This window comes from Pelobates fuscus, chromosome 8, assembly GCF_036172605.1.
Source record: "Pelobates fuscus isolate aPelFus1 chromosome 8, aPelFus1.pri, whole genome shotgun sequence".
Taxonomy (NCBI): domain Eukaryota; kingdom Metazoa; phylum Chordata; class Amphibia; order Anura; family Pelobatidae; genus Pelobates; species Pelobates fuscus.
Genome location: NC_086324.1, coordinates 4,670,587 through 4,696,402, shown reverse-complemented (window position 1 = coordinate 4,696,402; position 25,816 = coordinate 4,670,587). Strand labels below are relative to the sequence as shown.

The following is a 25,816-nucleotide window of genomic DNA, read 5'->3' as shown; positions in this document are numbered from 1 at the left end:
TCAAACTGTGCTTTTCATAAAATGAGAAGCATACACCTGTCCTTTTTATTGCAATAGGGTAAAAGACAGAAAATACTCATTGTGTCTGGTAGTGACCGGGTTAAACTCAGACATAAGTTAGGCTGCAGTATTGATTGCAATAAAGAGAGCGTTGGAATGAGAGAGAGCTTGTGCACACTCATTATTCCCTGAGAATACGATCTTAGTGTTACCACGCTCCATGTGCACAGTCTGGAAAGTAACACTGAGGTAGCGTTGGATAAGACCGGGATAGTTTCTCTGCAGAGGGATACGGCGCCATATGAACATGGAACGCACAACTGAATCATGTCAACAAAGCAGCGAATTACAGCAAGGAAGGAATACACTCACAGGGTTATTCGATACAATGTGGACTCATTTCAAGGTCTAAAATCGGTAAACTGAAAACTATGCCGGCTAATATAAACTATAATTCAAACTTTATTTCGATGTGAACAATCCTGACTAAATATAATTCACACGAAAATAAAAATGCACTAGCAGCCGGGGCTGGGCCTCCCTGGGGGGGAATCTACGGAGAAAAGCAATAAAAGGCGCCCTTGTGGTGACTCCTTACTCCATCTTGGCTGCACACGGACTGTTCTCAGGAGTTCACGCAGCATTGTATTCTCTACAGCAGTGATGGCTATCATTGGCACTCCAGAGGTTTGTGAACTACATTCCCCATGATGCTCCACCAACAAGGACCATCACAGTTGTCTAGCATAGCCTCACAGAATACCTATGGGCTGCCTTGTTCTCCCCTGACGGTTTTGACTTTATTGCTGATGTTTATCATTAGTTGTGCTCTGTTGATTACCATTAGCTTGAAATAAACAGTAATCCTGCACATGAACTACATCTTATATCAAGATTCATTTTTTCCTATTTTGAAACAGATTGTTTTATTTGCTGCCCCGGGTAGCTGGGCATTGGACACGTTTCTCTGCCGGCGCTAGCTGCCATTAGTACTGGTACCAGGTGACATACAGTGTTACATAGGGATAGGAGGGGAAAGCAGACGTTTGGCACAGTTATTGCACATTTTATAAAATAAATATTGCATTTATAATAAATAATGCCGTATCAGAGCCATGTTAACATCGTATTTACAAACAGCCTAATTAACCGTAAAAATGGGAGCCGACCATAAATCGAAAATGGGAACAGTATCGCAGAATGAGCGGTTTTTAATAAAACAAATAATAAAACAAAGGACAGAAAGAGACAGATTCTACCCATTTCTTCTGCTGTTTTTTTGGCCTGTGTTAATTTATGGCATTTGTGAAATCTTAGATCTTAAAGAACACTTTAACATCACAAATAAATACTTATATAAATATTTATTTTTAAAGTTAAAATATTCCCGGGACATTGTGTTTCCAGTGCTGGGCCAGCTCCTCCTATTCGAATATCATCCGTTCAGCCCCAGCCCATGTTTACCATCGGGAAAGCAATAAAGACCCACTGGGCTCAGTTAGCAAGCCGCTTCTCTCAGAGCAGCACTGAATTCAATGCTTCGCTATAAAACGCACTTACAGTGGTTGGATTCGTCTGGCCAATCATTTAAAATTAGTGTTTCTAGTGGCCGCCACACTGATGTCACTGAAGGCGTAACTGCCGTTTCTCAGACATTTTATTTTGCCAGTCTGCAGGGAGAGGATTTAGGCTACACAACCACTTCAGTAAGAGGTGGTGGTTTTGGTGCCTAGAGTGTCCATTTAATGCTTCCAACTCCAATTATATTGATCCATTTTAGTACCTTGTAAAATCAGTCTTACAAATGATTATTAATCACCCCTTCCGAATCAAATAATTCCTGGTCAGCATTTATAAGGGGTAACAAATAACTTGATGGAGTGAATTATCTCTGTACACAAAGTGCATACTTAAACACATACAAACATATACATACACACACAAACATGTACATAACATTAGGACACAGACACTATGCAATGGGGATCTTTCTTGATGACACCCTAATATATGGAGATAATATCTTAATAATCATAGGTTTCCAGCACCAGAAAAGAAAGTGCGCTAAACAGACTAGAACATAAGTTACATTTAACTTAAACCAAAGTACTGACTAGACGCCAGAGGCCGCCGGCGCTGTAACCGATCTCTCTCTGCCTAGAATGACAGTAAATATATCTATTTAGTGAAACCATCATAATTAAAGCAGGATGGTAATCCCAGCGGTCAGACGTAGTGTGCCGTCACATCGTCCTGCTTTGATGTACTCCTAGACAGCTCCATGATAAAGAAAAAGTAATCAGTCTGGATATCAATAACAAAATTGTCCATGGGATACGGAGAATCTTCCACGGTAGGAGGTTTAAAAGTCCAGCTAAAATCAATCCCAAGATCGATTATTTTTATCCCCATCGCAGAAACAGAACATCTTAAGTTAGCAGCTAATATCCCTTAAAAAAAATAAAAAATAATCACATTATGTAGGAACGTGTCCAGATTGACTGCAGTGATGGCCAATATCAGTCAGTCACCCAGAGGAGAAAGTGCCCGGTTTGAGAAGTATTCCTGTGCTCAGCGACAGGTCATTGCGTGCTGAGGTAACAGAGTAACATGGGACGGCCATCGCAAACTCTCATCCAGTGCGAGCCGAGACAGGAGCATTGTGGCTTCTCATTCACTTATAGACGCAGAGAAAGAACCCTGCCAGCAGGGGGAGCAGATTGAGCATCAGAAGCCACAGGGTAACAACCATGTTTGAAGAACGAGAGCAAAGATCTGAAATATCAGAGAGAAATAAAAGGTTAAATGATTAATAGTTGGGATCTGCCAGGTGCCGCTCCTGTGACTCTCCCCTTTTGGTACTAAGAACCAGGATCTAAACCATGCAATGCAGGACCAGCATCTACCGATCTCTCCCAGATACTGACCTGCACCGTCAGACTTGGCTCAGACAGAGCGATTACAGCTGCAAACCGCTTGACTACTAACCAGGGCAATCCAGCCAACCACTACAGTGCGCTGTCACGTTTATGGTGCTTGAAGTGTTTTCTTTAAAGGTGTTAAAGCAGTTTTGGTGTATAGAACATGCCCCTGCAGTCTCACCGCTCAATAAGCTTCCATTTAGGAGTTAAACCACTTTGTTTATGCAGCCGTAATCACATAAAGAAAAATCCGTTTGGTGGCGCTTTGTACATTGCAATGTTAACCAGCAGTTTAGTGCGGGATGTAAATCTCACATTCACCAAAACAGCTGACAAACTAAATATGAGATGCATTAACCTCACCCAGCGGTGTGACTCGAGTCCTGTTGTCGAGAGGGGGATCTCGTTCTGGGGGGCAGGTGTCACAGAAATCCCAACAAGACGGACAAATAAGGTCCCCCCCATATAGCCACCCGTTCATCTGGACGCTGACAGTCAGGATCTGGCCTGCTCGGGTACACAGGTGGCGGGAGTCTTGCACCCAGACTTCCAGTCCTTCCGAAGAGCAGCAAACCTGCATGGATTACATCCAACAGAGAGAAAGGATCCTTTAAAATATAACATCCTGCAAATCAGCATCGGTCAAGAATTCAGGAGACAGACAGGCATTTCTTAGGTCCCAAGCCTAGCGGTCCAGGAATGCTCAGCCATACAGCCAATAGCAGCTAGACCTACTTTGCTACTCAGGAACGTAGCTTGGACTGGGCAGCGCAAATCTCCCCCTCACCATCGGGCAATGGATGTGTCTCTCTGCCAACCTTTACAGGAACACACTAAGTGTGAAGATCACTACATCTTAATGTAGTGGTTTTGGTACACAATGTAAAAAAGGTTTAAAAAGAAAAACAGAAAAAAGGTTTTGCCAGGACAAGTCTACCCTGCCTGTCCGGAGCCACTTTGAAAATTAAAGGACCACTATAGGCACCCAGACCACTTCAGCTTAATGAAGTGGTCTGGGTGCCAGGTCCATCTAGGTTTAACCCTTTTTGCTGTAAACATAGCAGATTAAGAGAAACTGCTATGTTTACATTAGGGTTAATCCAGCCTCTAGAGGCTCTTATTGACAGCCGCTAGAGGCGCTTCTCACTGTGATTTTCACAGTGAGAAGACGCCAGCGTCCATAGGAAAGCATTGAGAATGCTTTCCTATGGACTGGTTGAATGCGCGAGCGGCTCTTGCCGCGCATGCGCATTCAGCCGATGACGGCGAAAAGGAGGAGGAGAGTTCCCCACACCAAGGGAAAAAGGTAAGATTTAACCCCTTCAACTCCCTAGAGCCCGGCGGGCCCAGAGGGTGGGGAGGGCCCTAGAGACCCAATAGTGCCAGGAAAATGTGTATGTTTTCATGGCACTATAGTGGTCCTTTAAAGGTCTTCACATTTGGTGGCATCACGGAACCAGTAATGTAAAAGCAAAAAATTACATCCCACCATTAAAAACAAACAGTGTCCCTTTAAAGCGTAGTGCATAAGGTGCTTCAATCCTATGGATGCAATCCCCTGGTTTTTATATTGATGCAATTTGCAAAAACGCTGCACACTTATAGGCTGTCCCACCTTCAGGAGTACTGATATCGCACGAGAGCACACTCACCCTCGGCATATGATTGCAGTAATTAGACAGGTTCTTTACAACATATGACCAAGGTTAGGGTACAGGGCACTCTACCTGGTAGCAGCCACTTCCCCAGTCGGGGTAGCTCATCCTTCGTAAACATTGCTCCATAACGAAGGCAGATCTCTGCTCCAGGCAGGCCGACTCGGGCCCATATCTCTCGGCACCAAAGTTCCTTGAAGGTGCTGAAAGCAAAGTCTGATATTACTAATTATTTCTAATGTGCACTAACATAATAAAAATATATCCATTCCATGACCGTTGTACAGTAAACACTGGTAATTACCGCTGGCATGGGAAATCCAGTTCACTGTTACATAATGTTTGGTAAAGAATGTTCTATGGCAGTATAACTCCTGCCTGAGAACATTCTATGTCAATATAGCTCCTCTCTTGAGAACGTTCTGTCAGTATAACTCCTTCCTGAGAACATTCTATGTCAGAATAACTCCATCCTAAGAATGTTCTGTCAGAATAACTCCTGCCTGAGAATATTGTATGTCAGTATAACTCCTGCCTGAGAACATTCTATGTCAGTATCACTCCTTCCAGAGAACATTCTATGTCAATATAGCTCCTCTCTTGAGAACATTCTATGTCAGTATAACTCCTTCCTAAGAATGTTCTATGTCCCTATAACTCCTGCCTGAGAATGTTCTATGTCAGAATAACTCCTGCCTGAGAATGTTCCATGTCAGTATAGCTCCTGTCTGAATGTTCTAGGTCAGTATAACTCCTCTCTGAATGTTCTAGGTCAGTATAACTCCTCTCTGAGAACGTTCTATGTCCCTATAACTCCTGCCTGAGAATGTTCTAGGTCAGTATAACTCCTTCCTGAGAATGTTCCATGTCAGTATAGCTCCTGTCTGAACGTTCTAGGTCAGTATAAATCCTCTCTGAGAACGTTCTATGCCAGTAGAACTCCTCTCTGAGAACGTTCTATGTCCCTATAACTCCTTCCTGAGAGCATGCTATGCCAGTAATACTCCTCTCTAAGAACGTTCTATAACCGTATATCTCATGTTTGAGCTCGTGCGTTACATACCCGGCTGGTTGTTGGAGATGGTGCAGTCAGAACTTCGCTGAAACTCCCCACTCAGATGCCAGCTGAACTCCTGTGTGAAAGGGCAAAAGTCTGCGATTTCCACAGCACCACCATAATATGGTAAATCGTCAGGGTCCACGCCGGGAATGTGATCAAAATACTGGAAATAAAATGGAACGGTTTATAGAGAGCCGCAAGCTGTGGTCTCTGTTACAGAAATCATGGTTACAGATTACCTGGTATTCCTGGGGAAGAGGCTTATTAAATTTCTGCAGGTTACATATGGCCACAGCCTTCTTGTCCTGTCTGCAGGTAAGTTTTAACGGGTTTGTTCTCAACGTGTCACAGAACGGGCTCACACTCTGCTTCCTATTGTCAGACACAAGCATGGAATCGGATTTAAAGCCATGCCGCTGAGATGCTTGCATGTCATGTTGTAGATTGGCAGGAAAAACGGTTAACATTTTCCAACTCTGCCATTCTTGCCTAAAATTTCATATCCCAATAATTTCTAGGTCAATGAATAATTTGCAATTGAATTGCAATTGAACAGAATGACTTTACATTACTTACACAAACACTTAATCCCATCCAAGACACAGACACATATGGAATAAAATCTATATTTTTGTGTCATTCTTGCATGGAAACATCTGAAACGAGAATTCTATACCTGCTTTTTGGAATCAGATCTTTTTGTTACACTTGCAAACTCTCAGACTTACTTTTCACTTTGCTGGTGGATCCAGAATTTGCAGCTTTTCATGGCAAAGTCGCAGCCTTTCCCACGGCCCCAGTCTAGACGCTCAGCCATGCTATAATTGGCCCTGTACCAGCTGGAGAGAGAGTCTGGGGTCAGCAGATATCGTAACCAGTACAATCTGCGATCAATAAGTATACACAGCACATTCAATGTGACTATGGGGAATTAATCATCACATACACCGACAGGTGATAGTTTATAATATAAAGGAAAATCAGGACTGTGACATAGTGATTTATGCAGAGGTACACCTTACCTGAAGGCTATAACCAAATCAAGGACATGTTTGGACATACGAAACGTCATTTTTCTGAAACCACACAGCTCAATGAAATCCATTACAGAACGATCAAAACTCTGCAGCAGATCAATTAGTCTCTCTCAAGCCCTGAATGCAATTTATCTTTACAGTCAGTCTGTCTAGCGGCAGATAATGATTTATACAGACCCCTAGTGCAGGATAATTAAAACATCTCACCCTGTGTCCTCCATCAATGCCAACGTGATCCTTGAAAACACCCGATTCTGGGTGTGGGACCCGGTCATGGCTTCATTCTGAGAGGAACATGGCAGGTTTAGTGCTAAGTCCAATCAGGTACCAATTGACAGAATAGTTAGCATTTTGCATTTTGCATTTTACAGAAAGTGTTCAGGATATGCTGGGGCCATTCACCAACCTCCAGCAAGCGCTTCTCCCAGTGGTTCATTTCGGTGCCAATGCCTCCTTGGTTCTCAAGTTCCATTCCCTCCAGAATTGGGCAGTTAAAGTGCTTTCTCACCTCTTCCTGTGGGGGAAAGCCAATACATTAGTCTGACGCTAACCGTAGAGATCCCATCACACATGTGTCGGTTTACACTTAGCAAGAAGCAATTCTTACAGTGACTCTAGGGGTGACTAACACGAAAACATTATGTCGAAGCAAATTAGGGCCACGAACGTCCCAAATCCTTGACACTGTGCGAACGACCTTATCGCTCCATTGATAAACGCCCAGGCTATAAGAAAACAGATGTTAGTCCTCTGCATCACGTTATGGAAGAAGATTTGTAATATCCCACCGTGTAATCAGCTCCAAAACTAAAACTGGCACCAACTTTCAGCTACAAAGTGATCAAATTACACCAAAGAAACCCAGCTGAACTTCAGATTGAGAAATGAGTGTAGCCATCCATTGTTCCTTTACTCACACTAGGTAAGTGCTGCTCACCTATCGTTAAATAGTGGGAGGCCATTTGCGTTTCGGTCAGTGAGGGGTCTGCCATCATCATTGTAGTAAAATGCAAAGAGACCAGCAGAAAATCCCTGGGAACGAAAACACAGGCGTTTAACAAATCGACTGTCACATTAGAAAAATACCATCTAAGCCGTGACTTGTAGTTTGGATTTTCACATGATGTGTTGTAAAACTTTTCAAATGATTTGTGTACTGAAGTCCCCAGTCCCCTAAAGTCTATGGCAATGTTTGTAGATCGTTTACCTCCTCCAACACGGAGGGAACTGGCTGAGAGCACACTTGCTAAGCATTGATTTTCTAAGCCAGCACAGCACATACTGAGAGGAACACTCCAAGCACCATCACCACTGTGGACACATGGTGGTCAAAACGTTTTAGGATGGTCTGACAACTTACCTGTTCCATTCAAAAAAAGCACTGGCACCCAGAGGACCCAGGTAAGTTGTAAAACTGCATTTAAAGTAACAGCATGGTTCAATCATCTATAGATAAGGAGCCTTAGCAACCAGGCACTGCTCTCTCTCTCTCTCTACCCCAGAGCCTTTCCCAGCACTCTCCCTTTCTCCATTCTGTGACAGTCCGTCATGGTGAGTTCCTCTCTCTCTCCACCCCAGAGCCTGTCCCAGCACTCTCCCTTTCTCCATTCTGTGACAGTCCGTCATGGTGAGTTCCTCTCTCTCTCCACCCCAGAGCCTGTCCCAGCACTCTCCCTTTCTCCATTCTGTGACAGTCTGTCATGGTGAGTTCCTCTCTCTCTCCACCCCAGAGCCTGTCCCAGCACTCTCCCTTTCTCCATTCTGTGACAGTCTGTCATGGTGAGTTCCTCTCTCTCTCCACCCCAGAGCCTGTCCCAGCACTCTCCCTTTCTCCATTCTGTGACAGTCCGTCATGGTGAGTTCCTCTCTCTCTCTCCACCCCAGAGCCTGTCCCAGCACTCTCCCTTTCTCCATTCTGTGACAGTCCGTCATGGTGAGTTCCTCTCTCTCTCCACCCCAGAGCCTGTCCCAGCACTCTCCCTTTCTCCATTCTGTGACAGTCCGTCATGGTGAGTTCCTCTCTCTCTCCACCCAAGAGCCTGTCCCAGCACTCTCCCTTTCTCCATTCTGTGACAGTCCGTCATGGTGAGTTCCTCTCTCTCTCCACCCCAGAGCCTTTCCCAGCACTCTCCCTTTCTCCATTCTGTGACAGTCCGTCATGGTGAGTTCCTCTCTCTCTCCACCCCAGAGCCTGTCCCAGCACTCTCCCTTTCTCCATTCTGTGACAGTCCGTCATGGTGAGTTCCTCTCTCTCTCCACCCAAGAGCCTGTCCCAGCACTCTCCCTTTCTCCATTCTGTGACAGTCTGTCATTGTGAGGTTCTCTCTCTCTCCACCCCAGAGCCTTTCCCAGCACTCTCCCTTTCTCCATTCTGTGACAGTCTGTCATGGTGAGGTTCTCTCTCTCTCCACCCCAGAGCCTGTCCCAGCACTCTCCCTTTCTCCATTCTGTGACAGTCTGTCATGGTGAGGTTCTCTCTCTCTCTACCCGGAGCCAGTCCCAGCACTCTCCCTTTCTCCATTCTGTGACAGTCTGTCATGGTGAGTTCCTCTCTCTCTCTCCACCCCAGAGCCTGTCCCAGCACTCTCCCTTTCTCCATTCTGTGACAGTCATTCATGGTGAGGTTCTGTCTCTCTCCCCACCCCAGAGCCTGTCCCAGCACTCTCCCTTTCTCCATTCTGTGACAGTCTGTCATGGTGAGGTTCTGTCTCTCTCCACCCCTGAGCCAGTCCCAGCACTCTCCCTTTCTCCATTCTGTGACAGTCCGTCATGGTGAGTTCCTCTCTCTCTCCACCCCAGAGCCTGTCCCAGCACTCTCCCTTTCTCCATTCTGTGACAGTCATTCATGGTGAGGTTCTGTCTCTCTCCCCACCCCAGAGCCTGTCCCAGCACTCTCCCTTTCTCCATTCTGTGACAGTCTGTCATGGTGAGGTTCTGTCTCTCTCCACCCCTGAGCCAGTCCCAGCACTCTCCCTTTCTCCATTCTGTGACAGTCTGTCATGGTGAGGTTCTGTCTCTCTCCACCCCTGAGCCAGTCCCAGCACTCTCCCTTTCTCCATTCTGTGACAGTCTGTCATGGTGAGGTTCTGTCTCTCTCCACCCCTGAGCCTGTCCCAGCACTCTCCCTTTCTCCATTCTGTGACAGTCCGTCATGGTGAGTTCCTCTCTCTCTCCACCCAAGAGCCTGTCCCAGCACTCTCCCTTTCTCCATTCTGTGACAGTCTGTCATGGTGAGGTTCTCTCTCTCTCCACCCCAGAGCCTTTCCCAGCACTCTCCCTTTCTCCATTCTGTGACAGTCTGTCATGGTGAGGTTCTCTCTCTCTCCACCCCAGAGCCTGTCCCAGCACTCTCCCTTTCTCCATTCTGTGACAGTCTGTCATGGTGAGGTTCTCTCTCTCTCTACCCGGAGCCAGTCCCAGCACTCTCCCTTTCTCCATTCTGTGACAGTCTGTCATGGTGAGTTCCTCTCTCTCTCTCCACCCCAGAGCCTGTCCCAGCACTCTCCCTTTCTCCATTCTGTGACAGTCATTCATGGTGAGGTTCTGTCTCTCTCCCCACCCCAGAGCCTGTCCCAGCACTCTCCCTTTCTCCATTCTGTGACAGTCTGTCATGGTGAGGTTCTGTCTCTCTCCACCCCTGAGCCAGTCCCAGCACTCTCCCTTTCTCCATTCTGTGACAGTCCGTCATGGTGAGTTCCTCTCTCTCTCCACCCCAGAGCCTGTCCCAGCACTCTCCCTTTCTCCATTCTGTGACAGTCATTCATGGTGAGGTTCTGTCTCTCTCCCCACCCCAGAGCCTGTCCCAGCACTCTCCCTTTCTCCATTCTGTGACAGTCTGTCATGGTGAGGTTCTGTCTCTCTCCACCCCTGAGCCAGTCCCAGCACTCTCCCTTTCTCCATTCTGTGACAGTCTGTCATGGTGAGGTTCTGTCTCTCTCCACCCCTGAGCCAGTCCCAGCACTCTCCCTTTCTCCATTCTGTGACAGTCTGTCATGGTGAGGTTCTGTCTCTCTCCACCCCTGAGCCAGTCCCAGCACTCTCCCTTTCTCCATTCTGTGACAGTCCGTCATGGTGAGTTCCTCTCTCTCTCCACCCCAGAGCCTGTCCCAGCACTCTCCCTTTCTCCATTCTGTGACAGTCATTCATGGTGAGGTTCTGTCTCTCTCCCCACCCCAGAGCCTGTCCCAGCACTCTCCCTTTCTCCATTCTGTGACAGTCTGTCATGGTGAGTTCCTCTCTCTCTCTCCACCCCTGAGCCAGTCCCAGCACTCTACCTTTCTCCATTCTGTGACAGTCCGTCATGGTGAGGTTCTGTCTCTCTCCACCCCTGAGCCAGTCCCAGCACTCTCCCTTTCTCCATTCTGTGACAGTCTGTCATGGTGAGTTCCTCTCTCTCTCTCCACCCCTGAGCCAGTCCCAGCACTCTCCCTTTCTCCATTCTGTGACAGTCTGTCATGGTGAGTTCCTCTCTCTCTCTCCACCCCTGAGCCAGTCCCAGCACTCTCCCTTTCTCCATTCTGTGACAGTCTGTCATGGTGAGTTCCTCTCTCTCTCTCCACCCCTGAGCCAGTCCCAGCACTCTCCCTTTCTCCATTCTGTGACAGTCTGTCATGGTGAGTTCCTCTCTCTCTCTCCACCCCTGAGCCAGTCCCAGCACTCTCCCTTTCTCCATTCTGTGACAGTCTGTCATGGTGAGTTCCTCTCTCTCTCTCCACCCCTGAGCCAGTCCCAGCACTCTACCTTTCTCCATTCTGTGACAGTCTGTCATGGTGAGGTTCTGTCTCTCTCCACCCCTGAGCCAGTCCCAGCACTCTCCCTTTCTCCATTCTGTGACAGTCTGTCATGGTGAGTTCCTCTCTCTCTCTCCACCCCTGAGCCAGTCCCAGCACTCTCCCTTTCTCCATTCTGTGACAGTCTGTCATGGTGAGTTCCTCTCTCTCTCTCCACCCCTGAGCCAGTCCCAGCACTCTCCCTTTCTCCATTCTGTGACAGTCTGTCATGGTGAGGTTCTGTCTCTCTCCACCCCTGAGCCAGTCCCAGCACTCTCCCTTTCTCCATTCTGTGACAGTCTGTCATGGTGAGTTCCTCTGTCTCTCTCCACCCCTGAGCCAGTCCCAGCACTCTCCCTGTTTCTAGATAGGAGCAGTAAGCCAGAGTGAGTTTCCAGGTCAGATAGTTATCAAGCAGTGTCCCTTACCAAGGCGTGAATAATTTCATGCTTTACTGTGGATAACATGCCAACAAACTCCTGTGGTTGAGTAGAGATCATGTTTGGGCATAGATTGGCGTAACCAGCGATGGGCCTGACAGGGAAGAAACAGAATGATTTCACGGCAAGACCGATAGAATCAAATAAACTTTACTAGTCCTAGTTAGAACACTGCCACTACTAGTTTAAAAAAAACTGTACTAGTACTGACCCCACTGTTAAAAAAGTGACACTCAGGGTTTAACACTTTACTAGTACTAGTTAAATACTACCACTACTAGTTATAAAACCTTACTAGTTAAATGCTGCCACTACTAGTTATAAAACCTTACTAGTTAAATGCTGCCACTACTAGTTATAAAACCTTACTAGTTAAATGCTGCCACTACTAGTTATAAAACCTTAAATACTGCCACTACTAGTTATAAAACCTTACTAGTTAAATGCTGCCACTACTAGTTATAAAACCTTACTAGCTAAATACTGCCACTACTAGTTATAAAACCTTATTAGCTAAATACTGCCAATTACTAGTTATAAAACCTTACTAGTTAAATGCTGCCACTACTAGTTATAAAACCTTACTAGTTAAATACTGCCACTACTAGTTATAAAACCTTACTAGTTAAATGCTGCCACTACTAGTTATAAAACCTTACTAGTTAAATACTGCCACTACTAGTTATAAAACCTTACTAGTTAAATGCTGCCACTACTAGTTATAAAACCTTACTGGTTAAATACTGCCACTACTAGTTATAAAACCTTAAATACTGCCACTACTAGTTATAAAACCTTACTAGCTAAATACTGCCACTACTAGTTATAAAACCTTAAATACTGCCACTACTAGTTATAAAACCTTACTAGTTAAATACTGCCACTACTAGTTATAAAACCTTAAATACTGCCACTACTAGTTATAAAACCTTACTAGCTAAATACTGCCACTACTAGTTATAAAACCTTAAATACTGCCACTACTAGTTATAAAACCTTAAATACTGCCACTACTAGTTATAAAACCTTATTAGCTAAATACTGCCAATTACTAGTTATAAAACCTTACTAGTTAAATACTGCCACTACTAGTTATAAAACCTTAAATACTGCCACTACTAGTTATAAAACCTTACTAGTTAAATACTGCCACTACTAGTTATAAAACCTTACTAGTTAAATACTACCAATACTAGTCAAATCCTTACTGGTTAAATACTGCCACTACTAGTTATAAAACCTTACTAGTTAATACTACCAATACTAGTCATAAAACTGTACTAGTACTAGTTAGCACACTGCCACTCAGGGTCTAACACTTTACTAGTGCTGGTTGTAATACTTTCCGTGAATCCATCTGATGGCAGCTAACTGTTTGTTTAGACTATTTACTTACCGGTCCATCTCTGCTTCAAGCTGGCAGTACGCGGCATACGCCACAATATTCTCCTGGCGACAACGGTCTGTGGTCATCGCGCTGACATAAAGAACAAAATCTGCATCCTGCACACCTTCAACATCTGGGGCCCCAGAGGGCCCACAATGCCACTCAGTATCACTGCACATCATGCATTGCTAAAGAAAGGAACCAAAAAGACATGAAGAAATAGTCAGCGAGGCGCTGGGTACACGGGTGGGGTCAGACTGGGGAGGCGCTGGGTACACGGGTGGGGTCAGACCGTCGAGGCGCTGGGTACACGGGTGGGGTCAGACTGGCGAGGCGCTGGGTACACGGGTGGGGTCAGACCGGCGCGGGCTGGGTACACGGGTGGGGTCAGACCGGCGAGGCGCTGGGTACACGGGTGGGGTCAGACCGGCGAGGCGCTGGGTACACGGGTGGGGTCAGACCGGCGAGGCGCTGGGTACACGGGTGGGGTCAGACCGGCGAGGCGCTGGGTACACGGGTGGGGTCAGACCGGCGAGGCGCTGGGTACACGGGTGGGGTCAGACCGGCGAGGCGCTGGGTACACGAGTGGGGTCAGACTGGCGAGGCGCTGGTTACACGGGTGGGGTCAGACTGGCGAGGCGCTGGGTACACGGGTGGGGTCAGACTGGCGAGGCGCTGGGTACACGGGTGGGGTCAGACTGGCGAGGCGCTGGGTACACGGGTGGGGTCAGACTGCAGAGACAATGAATACAGTTTATGTGTGTTAATTTAATACCTGCAGGTGTTCCTCAGGTACTATAACTGGTCCACACCGCGTCTGCTGGGCACAGCCGCCATGACAGTATCTGCGAGGATCGTGCATTCGCTTCAGATACTGATTGTTTATACACTGCCTGCATCCAAGCAAACACAAAGAAACACAAGGAAATCCTACTGAAAATTAGAGTAGTAGATACATGGAACAGATTCCAGTGAAATAATACAGGTAAACATTGATATAGAAAGGGTAGTTCGAATATAAATCTCCCTCTACTTTTTTCCCAAAGGCGAGGGGAAATCATGGCTAGTTAATGTGTCACAGACCCCTGCTGTCTGTGAGGAAAGCAGCAGCGTATTATGTGCATTAAGCAACAGAGCTGACAGTTTATAGAGATTACCAAACTCTGGCCGTCACTTACCTCCCCAGATCTATACTGTGCAGCAAGAACTTCAAACGCTCATCGCTGCTCCCAGAATGCAACAGATTCATAGTGGGAGAGACCAAGAGTAAGTTCCTCTCTCTTCCTCACGTGCAGAATCATTAATGAAGCGTTACTATAAAGGTACTGATCCCCAAACTTCAGCGCAATAACATTTTAAATCAGGGCTCATTACACGAGTACCTCTGCATGGCCATTTCAATAGGATCTGCGTATTAGAACATTTACAGGGGCGGCTCCCAGTGGTCCACACATTACAACCGAGGTGCTTTCGGGTTCATTTAATGAAAGCTTACCTGCTTAGTAATATAGATCCACTCGGCCGGCGAACTTGAAAGGTCTTTTCTAAATATGAAATAGCTTGAGGGAAGAGTTTGTTCTGCGGACACATAACATGATTACTAGGGTGTACCCAGTCACAGCTACTGCCAGACGCACATCATCTGTGTATAATTAATCCATACATTATTACACAGCTTATATAGTATTGGACAATAGTGACTTTATCAACTAAATAAAGTGCTCTACGTGCAATTAGTATAATTATTATTTTATTTACTTTATCTGTGTAATTAAATACACGTCCCTTTAGGATATTAAACCCCAAGATTTCCTCAACATAATCTTCACAATTGGTCAATGTATATAAATGGGGAAAATCCTATTAGGGAAAGAAATAGTTTACAGTGTTTAAATGGAAGACAAATGGCCACTCACAATTGTAGGATGTTAAATAGCCTTCAGTATCTGGGTAAATTCAGGTCTGTTCGAAATAGGACGACTATTTTATGCTGATGTAAGTTAATAAATACATTCTGTCTTGGTTGCCTTATAACTGGATACTTGCCTGTTTCTTTCTACAACTTGGAGAGACCAATCTTCCAGGATCTTCAACAGACCTGAATTTACCCAGATACTGAAGGCTATTTAACATCCTACAATTGTGAGTGCCCATTTGTCTTCCAGTTAAACACTGTAAACTTGCACGACGTTGTGCCATTTCTTTCCCTAATAGGATTTTCCCCATTTATATACATTATTACAATCACATAGCTAGCTCCACGATATTCCCCCTGAAAAATACCGGCATTTCATTAATTTGATGGAGAGCCAGTACAAGCAGTAGCTGAACTCACAAACATTGCAGTGTTACTATATGTACCAAGATCCGTCCCCACCAATATGCGAACACTGTGGTTAAATCACACATCTTGATTTAAAAACATACAGCTTCCTCTAAGGATACCCCAGAAAGTATCCCTTTAACCCCTTAAGGACGGAGCCAATTGTACACATTGTGGTTACAACAAAATCAAAACAAAACCTGCACTTTGACTATAACCGTAATTCACCTCTTTCATATGAAGTGCACCCACACTTATTAGATATCGAGTTTAGAAACAGGGATTTCATTACATATCAAATATTTATATATAGAAAACATTTTTATACGAAAAAAGTGTGAGAAATTAAGAAATGTTATTTTTCTGCATTTTTAACCATACAGGTTTTATAGTGTTTTGGAAAGTGAGAATCAAATAAAGCATGTTCCCTTTTTCAGTTCATACACATTAAAATTTGTCAAACTGGTTATGTTGTCTTTGAGACAGTGTGGTAGCCCAGGAATAGAAAGTAACCCCATCACGACATACCACTTGAAAAAGTAGAGAACCTAAGGTATTCAAAATGGGGTAAAATCCTTCTTTGTAAGTAGCCACTTAGTCACAAACACTGGCCAAATTTAGTGTTCATTTGTGTTTTTATAATTTTTTTACACTGGGCTTGCAAATTAAATTCTCTGGACTTTCCTGCTGCCGTGTAGCGATACAGATAGTCTCCTGGCACTCGCCCTGCAGGTTTCTGTACATCTAGAAATCTGCTGCCGTGTAGCAATACAGAAAGTCTCTCGGAACTCGCCCTGCAGGTTTCTGTACATCTCGAAATCTGCTGCCGTGTAGCGATACAGAAAGTCTCCCGGCACTCGCCCTGCAGGTTACTGTACATCTAGAAATCTGCTGCCGTGTAGCAATACAGAAAGTCTCTCGGAACTCGCCGTGCAGGTTACTGTACATCTAGAAATCTGCTGCCGTGTAGCGATACAGAAAGTCTCCCGGCACTCGCCCTGCAGGTTTCTGTACATCTAGAAATCTGCTGCCGTGTAGCGATACAGAAAGTCTCTCGGAACTCGCCCTGCAGGTTACTGTACATCTCGAAATCTGCTGCCGTGTATCAATACAGAAAGTCTCCCGGAACTCGCCCTGCAGGTTACTGTACATCTAGAAATCTGCTGCCGTGTAGCGATACAGAAAGTCTCCCGGCACTCGCCCTGCAGGTTTCTGTACATCTAGAAATCTGCTGCCGTGTAGCGATACAGAAAGTCTCCCGGCACTCGCCCTGCAGGTTACTGTACATCTAGAAATCTGCTGCCGTGAAGCGATACAGAAAGTCTCCCGGCACTAGCCCTGCAGGTTACTGTACATCTAGAAATCTGCTGCCGTGAAGCGATACAGAAAGTCTCTCGGAACTCGCCGTGCAGGTTACTGTACATCTAGAAATCTGCTGCCGTGTAGCGATACAGAAAGTCTCCCGGCACTCGCCCTGCAGGTTTCTGTACATCTAGAAATCTGCTGCCGTGTAGCGATACAGAAAGTCTCTCGGAACTCGCCCTGCAGGTTACTGTACATCTAGAAATCTGCTGCCGTGTATCAATACAGAAAGTCTCCCGGAACTCGCCCTGCAGGTTACTGTACATCTAGAAATCTGCTGCCGTGTAGCGATACAGAAAGTCTCCCGGCACTCGCCCTGCAGGTTTCTGTACATCTAGAAATCTGCTGCCGTGTATCAATACAGAAAGTCTCCTGGCACTCGCCCTGCAGGTTTCTGTACATCTAGAAATCTGCTGCCGTGTAGCGATACAGAAAGTCTCCCGGCACTCGCCCTGCAGGTTACTGTACATCTCGAAATCTGCTGCCGTGTATCAATACAGAAAGTCTCCTGGCACTCGCCCTGCAGGTTACTGTTCATCTAGAAATCTGCTGCCGTGAAGCGATACAGAAAGTCTCCCGGCACTAACCCTGCAGGTTACTGTACATCTAGAAATCTGCTGCCGTGAAGCGATACAGAAAGTCTCCCGGCACTAACCCTGCAGGTTTCTGTACATCTCGAAATCTGCTGCCGTGTATCAATACAGAAAGTCTCCCGGAACTCGCCCTGCAGGTTACTGTACATCTAGAAATCTGCTGCCGTGAAGCGATACAGAAAGTCTCCCGGCACTAGCCCTGCAGGTTACTGTACATCTAGAAATCTGCTGCCGTGTAGCGATACAGAAAGTCTCCCGGCACTCGCCCTGCAGGTTACTGTACATCTAGAAATCTGCTGCCGTGAAGCGATACAGAAAGTCTCCCGGCACTAGCCCTGCAGGTTACTGTACATCTAGAAATCTGCTGCCGTGAAGCGATACAGAAAGTCTCCCGGCACTAGCCCTGCAGGTTACTGTACATCTAGAAATCTGCTGCCGTGTAGCGATACAGAAAGTCTCCCGGCACTAGCCCTGCAGGTTACTGTACATCTAGAAATCTGCTGCCGTGAAGCGATACAGAAAGTCTCCCGGCACTCGCCCTGCAGGTTTCTGTACATCTCGAAATCTGCTGCCGTGTATCAATACAGAAAGTCTCCCGGCACTAACCCTGCAGGTTACTGTACATCTAGAAATCTGCTGCCGTGTATCAATACAGAAAGTCTCCCGGAACTCGCCCTGCAGGTTACTGTACATCTAGAAATCTGCTGCCGTGTAGCGATACAGATAGTCTCCTGGCACTCGCCCTGCAGGTTTCTGTACATCTAGAAATCTGCTGCTGTGTAGCGATACAGAAAGTCTCCCGGCACTCGCCCTGCAGGTTACTGTACATCTAGAAATCTGCTGCCGTGAAGCAATACAGAAAGTCTCCCGGCACTCGCCGTGCAGGTTTCTGTACATCTCGAAATCTGCTGCCGTGTAGCGATACAGAAAGTCTCCCGGCACTCGCCCTGCAGGTTACTGTACATCTAGAAATCTGCTGCCGTGTAGCAATACAGAAAGTCTCCCGGCACTAGCCCTGCAGGTTACTGTACATCTCGAAATCTGCTGCCGTGTATCAATACAGAAAGTCTCCTGGCACTCGCCCTGCAGGTTACTGTACATCTCGAAATCTGCTGCCGTGAAGCGATACAGAAAGTCTCCCGGCACTAACCCTGCAGGTTACTGTACATCTAGAAATCTGCTGCCGTGAAGCGATACAGAAAGTCTCCCGGCACTAACCCTGCAGGTTTCTGTACATCTCGAAATCTGCTGCCGTGTATCAATACAGAAAGTCTCCCGGCACTCGCCCTGCAGGTTACTGTACATCTAGAAATCTGCTGCCGTGAAGCGATACAGAAAGTCTCCCGGCACTAGCCCTGCAGGTTACTGTACATCTAGAAATCTGCTGCCGTGAAGCGATACAGAAAGTCTCTCGGAACTCGCCGTGCAGGTTACTGTACATCTAGAAATCTGCTGCCGTGTAGCGATACAGAAAGTCTCCCGGCACTCGCCCTGCAGGTTTCTGTACATCTAGAAATCTGCTGCCGTGTAGCGATACAGAAAGTCTCTCGGAACTCGCCCTGCAGGTTACTGTACATCTAGAAATCTGCTGCCGTGTATCAATACAGAAAGTCTCCTGGAACTCGCCCTGCAGGTTACTGTACATCTAGAAATCTGCTGCCGTGTAGCGATACAGAAAGTCTCCCGGCACTCGCCCTGCAGGTTTCTGTACATCTAGAAATCTGCTGCCGTGTATCAATACAGAAAGTCTCCTGGCACTCGCCCTGCAGGTTTCTGTACATCTAGAAATCTGCTGCCGTGTAGCGATACAGAAAGTCTCCCGGCACTCGCCCTGCAGGTTACTGTACATCTCGAAATCTGCTGCCGTGTATCAATACAGAAAGTCTCCTGGCACTCGCCCTGCAGGTTACTGTACATCTAGAAATCTGCTGCCGTGAAGCGATACAGAAAGTCTCCCGGCACTAACCCTGCAGGTTACTGTACATCTAGAAATCTGCTGCCGTGAAGCGATACAGAAAGTCTCCCGGCACTAACCCTGCAGGTTTCTGTACATCTCGAAATCTGCTGCCGTGTATCAATACAGAAAGTCTCCCGGCACTCGCCCTGCAGGTTACTGTACATCTAGAAATCTGCTGCCGTGAAGCGATACAGAAAGTCTCCCGGCACTAGCCCTGCAGGTTACTGTACATCTAGAAATCTGCTGCCGTGAAGCGATACAGAAAGTCTCCCGGCACTAGCCCTGCAGGTTACTGTACATCTAGAAATCTGCTGCCGTGTAGCGATACAGAAAGTCTCCCGGCACTAGCCCTGCAGGTTACTGTACATCTAGAAATCTGCTGCCGTGAAGCGATACAGAAAGTCTCCCGGCACTCGCCCTGCAGGTTTCTGTACATCTCGAAATCTGCTGCCGTGTATCAATACAGAAAGTCTCCCGGCACTAACCCTGCAGGTTACTGTACATCTAGAAATCTGCTGCCGTGTATCAATACAGAAAGTCTCCCGGAACTCGCCCTGCAGGTTACTGTACATCTAGAAATCTGCTGCCGTGTAGCGATACAGATAGTCTCCTGGCACTCGCCCTGCAGGTTTCTGTACATCTAGAAATCTGCTGCTGTGTAGCGATACAGAAAGTCTCCCGGCACTCGCCCTGCAGGTTACTGTACATCTAGAAATCTGCTGCCGTGAAGCAATACAGAAAGTCTCCCGGCACTCGCCGTGCAGGTTTCTGTACATCTCGAAATCTGCTGCCGTGTAGCGATACAGAAAGTCTCCCGGCACTCGCCCTGCAGGTTACTGTACATCTAGAAATCTGCTGCCGTGTAGCAATACAGAAAGTCTCCCGGCACTAGCCCTGCAGGTTACTGTACATCTCGAAATCTGCTGCCGTGTAGCGATACAGAAAGTCTCCTGGCACTCGCCCTGCAGGTTACTGTACATCTCGAAATCTGCTGGGAGGACAGGGCCAGGTACACGTGGATTTGGGCCCCTGGCTGGGTACTGTTAGGCAGGATAGAGGGGCAGCTGCCGTCCACCCCGCTCACCGCCGAGAAGGCCCAAACTGGGACGTTGAAGATTTCTCCTCCAGGGGACTAAAACTCAAGGAGCCAGCCTCGCCCTGCATCCAGTGTCCCCTTTGCACTGTTAGTCTGCATTTAGGTCGAAAATCATGTTTTAAAGGCTTCGAGATTGGCAAGTTGCAAGAGCTGATCTTGCTTGCGACTGTCCTGCTCGACGGCCATGCCCCCCCCCCCCCCCCCGTCCCTTCTCTCTTTCTGTCTCAGATCTCTTTGTTCTGCCCCTCTTTATTCTGTCCATTCTCTGGACCAAATCCCGCGAATCCCATGACGTCCAAGAGATCGCGAAAACTCAGACTGAGTTCATTGCACGTCCGTCTGCATTCTCGCGATCTCTTGGCACCCAGTGAATCCCCAAGCGCCGCTCAGGACCGTGGCGTTCAAAGATCCAGAGATCCTGAGCGGCGCTCGGGGACTCACTGGGGGCCACAACAGGTAAATTAGCCAAATTACCAGTGGAGTCGTATTAAATGTGAATACGGGCCACAATTGGCTCGTGGGCTGGACTTTGGACATGACTGCTATAGAGATTTTATATATATAAAAAAGTTCCTTCTCCTTTAACGTCCTCAATTGATCCTCGGTGGGAATATTTCCAGCTGTGACCTATAAATCTATGAACCCGAGCCCTAATTTGGATGCAACAGCTACGATAATGATCACGGATACTAGGCCAATGCTACCTGGTATATTATTCAGAATCAGACACGGTTATACAGCATTTATTTCTAAACTCTGTAGAACATAATAAAAAATAATTTGCTTGACTTACTCTGACAAGTCTTCTTTTTACTGGAATAAGACTGAAATGGAAAACGAAGTTACTGTGAGATCAATTGTCAGATTTTGGCACAATATCCTGAATGGCGTTATACGGCTCTCTCATAGCTTTCTATACGCTCATGCAGCTGAATGGCTGAGCACAAATACAATCATTTTTCAAACAGAGCCGTCATTCAAATCAATAACACAATCGGACATTATTCTTCTAAGAAACAGTTAGCTTTAAGGTCAAATGGCAAAACGGTCACTAAAGTGAGAATTAGAGTGAATTTACAGTGAAGGCCAGAGCAGCCAAACCTAAATAACCCGACAAAGAATTTTTCCAATATTTATTAAAAATTTACTGTGGCAGAAATGCCTCTACCACGTGTTCTTGGAGGGGCCTGCCAAAAGACTACGGGCGCTTTAAAAACGTATGAGATTTATGTACTTTTGTACTCCAGAAAGAGAGACCGACCGTTAGCCCTGATTCCCTGGAATGGTTTTGGACATAGGACCATGTGCACAGTTGGTCAAAATTATGACTTCCATGGAAATCCCGAACCCCTGAACCGATCTGGATTATTTTGGGATATGTTGGCCCCCCAGATCGGGGCTATCAGGGGATATGACGTTTGTGGGGTTTCCATGGGATATTGTTAAATTTATGTTTTCTGTGCCTGGAGATAATTGAGTTTAGTACAGTTCCTGGCTCAATAATCTATCAGGCACAGGGGAGGGATTATCCTGTTTTATATGGGAGTGTCCTGTACCAGAGAGCCAATGTAATTACAGTGTGTACTTTGTCACAGTCCCCTCTCAGGTCTAGTGGGGAATGCCCCTGGAAAAAGTATCCGGAAACACCTTGCATGGGGACTTGCATATAATGCCATTTGTGGCTGCCATTAAACAGTTCTACTTCACCATCAACACAGAGCCTAGTCTCATGCTTGTAGGGAACAGCTATACCACTAGCTCTTGTAAGAGCTATCCTGCTATACTCTCTGGAGTAGAAGTGTGCCCACTGGAAGCTGGATCCCTGACATAGGTCCAGGGTGGGTGGAGGAGGGCGAGACCCCAGCCAAGCTGCGGCAGCTAAGGGTCTGCAGTGGCTATGGTGCCTGGTGGAGTGCTTGAAGTACTAGGAGATACTAGGAAGCATCGATTGGCAGAGGCACCCAGTTGGGGTGCCAGGCGGTTCGTCACATTCACCTTGAATTCTCACTTTAGTAAATAACCCTTGTACGATGCCGATACTTACTCATCGATGCTCTTATCGTAAACGGTTTTCACCCGAAGCTGATGATCTGTGTGTCTTTTCAAAATGTGGTTTGTTTTCTGGTGAACTTTGTACAGAACCTGGAGAAGAAGAAACAATATTTAATAAAAAAGAAGTTTCCATATTTTTGTGTCTCCTACCTCCCCCATGTCTCCAGATCTAGCTCTGACACCCCCCACCCCCATTTCTACCCCACATCCCTAGATGTTTCTGCCTTTCCAGGTTTCCCCCACGTCCCCCGATCTCTGTCTGTCCCCCCAGTTTCTCCCCCATGTCCCCAGATGTCTCTCTGCCCCGCAGTTGCTCCCCCATGTCCCAAGATGCCTCATTGCCCCGCAGTTACTCCCCCGTGTCCTCAGATGTCTCTCTGCCCCACAGTTGCTCCCCCATGTCCCCAGATGCCTCATTGCCACGCAGTTGCTCCCCCATGTCCCCAGATGTCTCTCTGCCCCGCAGTTGCTCCCCCATGTCCTCAGATGCCTCATTGCCCCGCAGTTGCTCCCCCATGTCCTCAGATGTCTCTCTGTCCCCCAGTTTCTCCCTCCATGTCACTCTCCCTCCATGTCTCTCTGTCCCCCATGTCTCTCTGTCCCCCATGTCTCTCTGTCCCCCATGTCTCTCTGTCCCCCATGTCTCTCTGTCCCCCATGTCTCTCTGTCCCCCATGTCTCTCTGTCCCCCATGTCTCTCTGTCCCCCATGTCTCTCTGTCCCCCATGTCTCTCTGTCCCCCATGTCTCTCTGTCCCCCATGTCTCTCTGTCCCCCATGTCTCTCTGTCCCCCATGTCTCTCTGTCCCCCATGTCTCTCTGTCCCCCATGTCTCTCTGTCCCCCATGTCTCTCCCCCCTTGTCTCTCTGTCTCTCACTCCCCCCTTGTCTCTCACTCCCCCCTTGTCTCTCACTCCCCCCTTGTCTCTCTCCCCCCCATGTCTCTCTCTCCCCCCCATGTCTCTCTCTCCCCCCATGTCTCTCTCACCCCCCCATGTCTCTCTCACCCCCCCATGTCTCTCTCACCCCCCCATGTCTCTCTCACCCCCCCCATGTCTCTCTCACCCCCCCATGTCTCTCTCACCCCCCCATGTCTCTCTCACCCCCCCCATGTCTCTCTCACCCCCCCATGTCTCTCCCCCATGTCTCTCCCCCATGTCTCTCTCTCCCCCCATGTCTCTCTCCCCCATGTCTCTCTCCCCCATGTCTCTCTCCCCCATGTCTCTCTCCCCCATGTCTCTCTCCCCCATGTCTCTCTCCCCCATGTCTCTCTCCGTCTCTCTCTCCCCCATGTCTCTCTCCGTCTCTCTCTCCCCCATGTCTCTCTCTCCCCCATGTCTCTCTCCGTCTCTCTCTCCCCCATGTCTCTCTCCGTCTCTCTCTCCCCCATGTCTCTCTCTCTCCCCCCCATGTCTCTCTCTCTCCCCCCCATGTCTCTCTCTCTCCCCCCCCATGTCTCTCTGTCTCTCTCTCCCCCCCCCATGTCTCTCTGTCTCTCTCTCCCCCCCCATGTCTCTCTGTCTCTCTCTCTCCCCCCCATGTCTCTCTGTCTCTCTCTCTCCCCCCCATGTAACTCTCTCTCTCCCCCCCATGTCATTCTCTCTATCCCCACCATGTCTCTCTGTCTTTCCCCCCATGTCTCTCTGTCTTTCCCCCCATGTCTCTCTGTCTTTCCCCCCATGTCTCTCTGTCTTTCCCCCCATGTCTCTCTGTCTTTCCCCCCATGTCTCTCTGTCTTTCCCCCCCCATGTCTCTCTGTCTCTCTCTCTCCCCCCCATGTCTCTCTGTCTTCCCCCCCCATGACTCTCTGTCTTTCCCCCCCATGTCTCTCTGTCTTTCCCCCCCATGTCTCTCTGTCTCTCTCTCTCTCCCCCCCATGTCTCTCTCTCTCCCCCCCATGTCTCTCTGTCTCTCTCTCTCCCCCATGTCTCTCTGTCTTTCCCCCCCATGTCTCTCTGTCTCTCTCTCTCTCCCCCCCCATGTCTCTCTCTCTCTCCCCCATGTCTCTCTGTCTCTCTCTCTCCCCCATGTCTCTCTGTCTCTCTCCCCCCCCATGTCTCTCTGTCTCTCTCCCCCCCCATGTCTCTCTGTCTCTCTCCCCCCCATGTCTCTCTGTCTCTCTCCCCCCCCCATGTCTCTCTGTCTCTCTCCCCCCCCCATGTCTCTCTGTCTCTCTCCCCCCCATGTCTCTCTCTCCCCCCCCCATGTCTCTCTCTCTCCCTCACTCCCCCCCATGTCTCTCTCTCTCCCCCCCATGTCTCTCTCTCTCTCTCCCCCCATGTCTCTCTCTCTCTCTCCCCCCATGTCTCTCTGTCTCTACCCCCCCTCCCCGTCCTGTCACCTCGTGTGTCTCGGGGGGTCGGTGCCGGCAGGTCCTGGAGGCGGCGGGGCGGGCGGACAGGATGACCAGGGCCCCCAGTGTGAGGAGACAGGCCGGGGACACACAGGACCAGTCAGCCGCTCTACTGAACCCGGCCGCCATCTTACTCCACCCAACCGGGTTACCAGGGCGTCACTTCCGGGAAGCTCGTTACCATAGCAACCGCCCTTTCCGCAGACAACAGTGCAGCCACTGGGGGCGCTAGAGGGGGGGGCAGTAATTAACATGGGGGAGGGGGTTACCTGGAGCAGTAATTAACATGGGGGAGGGGTACCTGGAGCAGTAATTAACATGGGGGGGGGGGTTACCTGGAGCAGTAATTAACATGGGGGGGGGGGTACCTGGAGCAGTAATTAACATGGGGGGGGGTTACCTGGAGCAGTAATTAACATGGGGGGGGGTACCTGGAGCAGTAATTAACATGGGGGGGTTACCTGGAGCAGTAATTAACATGGGGGGGGGTTACCTGGAGCAGTAATTAACATGGGGGAGGGGTTACCTGGAGCAGTAATTAACATGGGGGGAGGGGGTTACCTGGAGCAGTAATTAACATGGGGGAGGGGTTACCTGGAGCAGTAATTAACATGGGGGGGTTACCTGGAGCAGTAATTAACATGGGGGGAGGGGGTTACCTGGAGCAGTAATTAACATGGGGGGAGGGGGATACCTGGAGCAGTAATTAACATGGGGGAGGGGGTTACCTGGAGCAGTAATTAACATGGGGGGGGGGTACCTGGAGCAGTAATTAACATGGGGGGGGTACCTGGAGCAGTAATTAACATGGGG

General features: G+C 48.0%; 1 protein-coding gene across 1 annotated transcript; it reads right to left on the bottom strand.

Moving 5' to 3' along the window:
• On the bottom strand, positions 1–25,188 carry LMLN (leishmanolysin like peptidase). Its single transcript, XM_063429161.1, has 17 exons — positions 24,992–25,188; positions 22,645–22,742; positions 21,394–21,424; positions 14,765–14,847; positions 14,045–14,162; positions 13,279–13,457; positions 11,871–11,976; positions 7,611–7,705; positions 7,281–7,398; positions 7,080–7,187; positions 6,881–6,957; positions 6,365–6,475; positions 5,876–6,008; positions 5,640–5,799; positions 4,649–4,779; positions 3,285–3,495; positions 1–2,775 (listed from the first exon to the last, which is right to left on the bottom strand). The coding sequence occupies exons 1-17, from the start codon at positions 25,130–25,132 to the stop codon at positions 2,675–2,677; spliced, it is 2,001 nt and encodes a 666-aa protein (XP_063285231.1). The 5' UTR covers positions 25,133–25,188; the 3' UTR covers positions 1–2,674.
• Between the last annotated feature and the right edge of the window lie 628 nt (positions 25,189–25,816).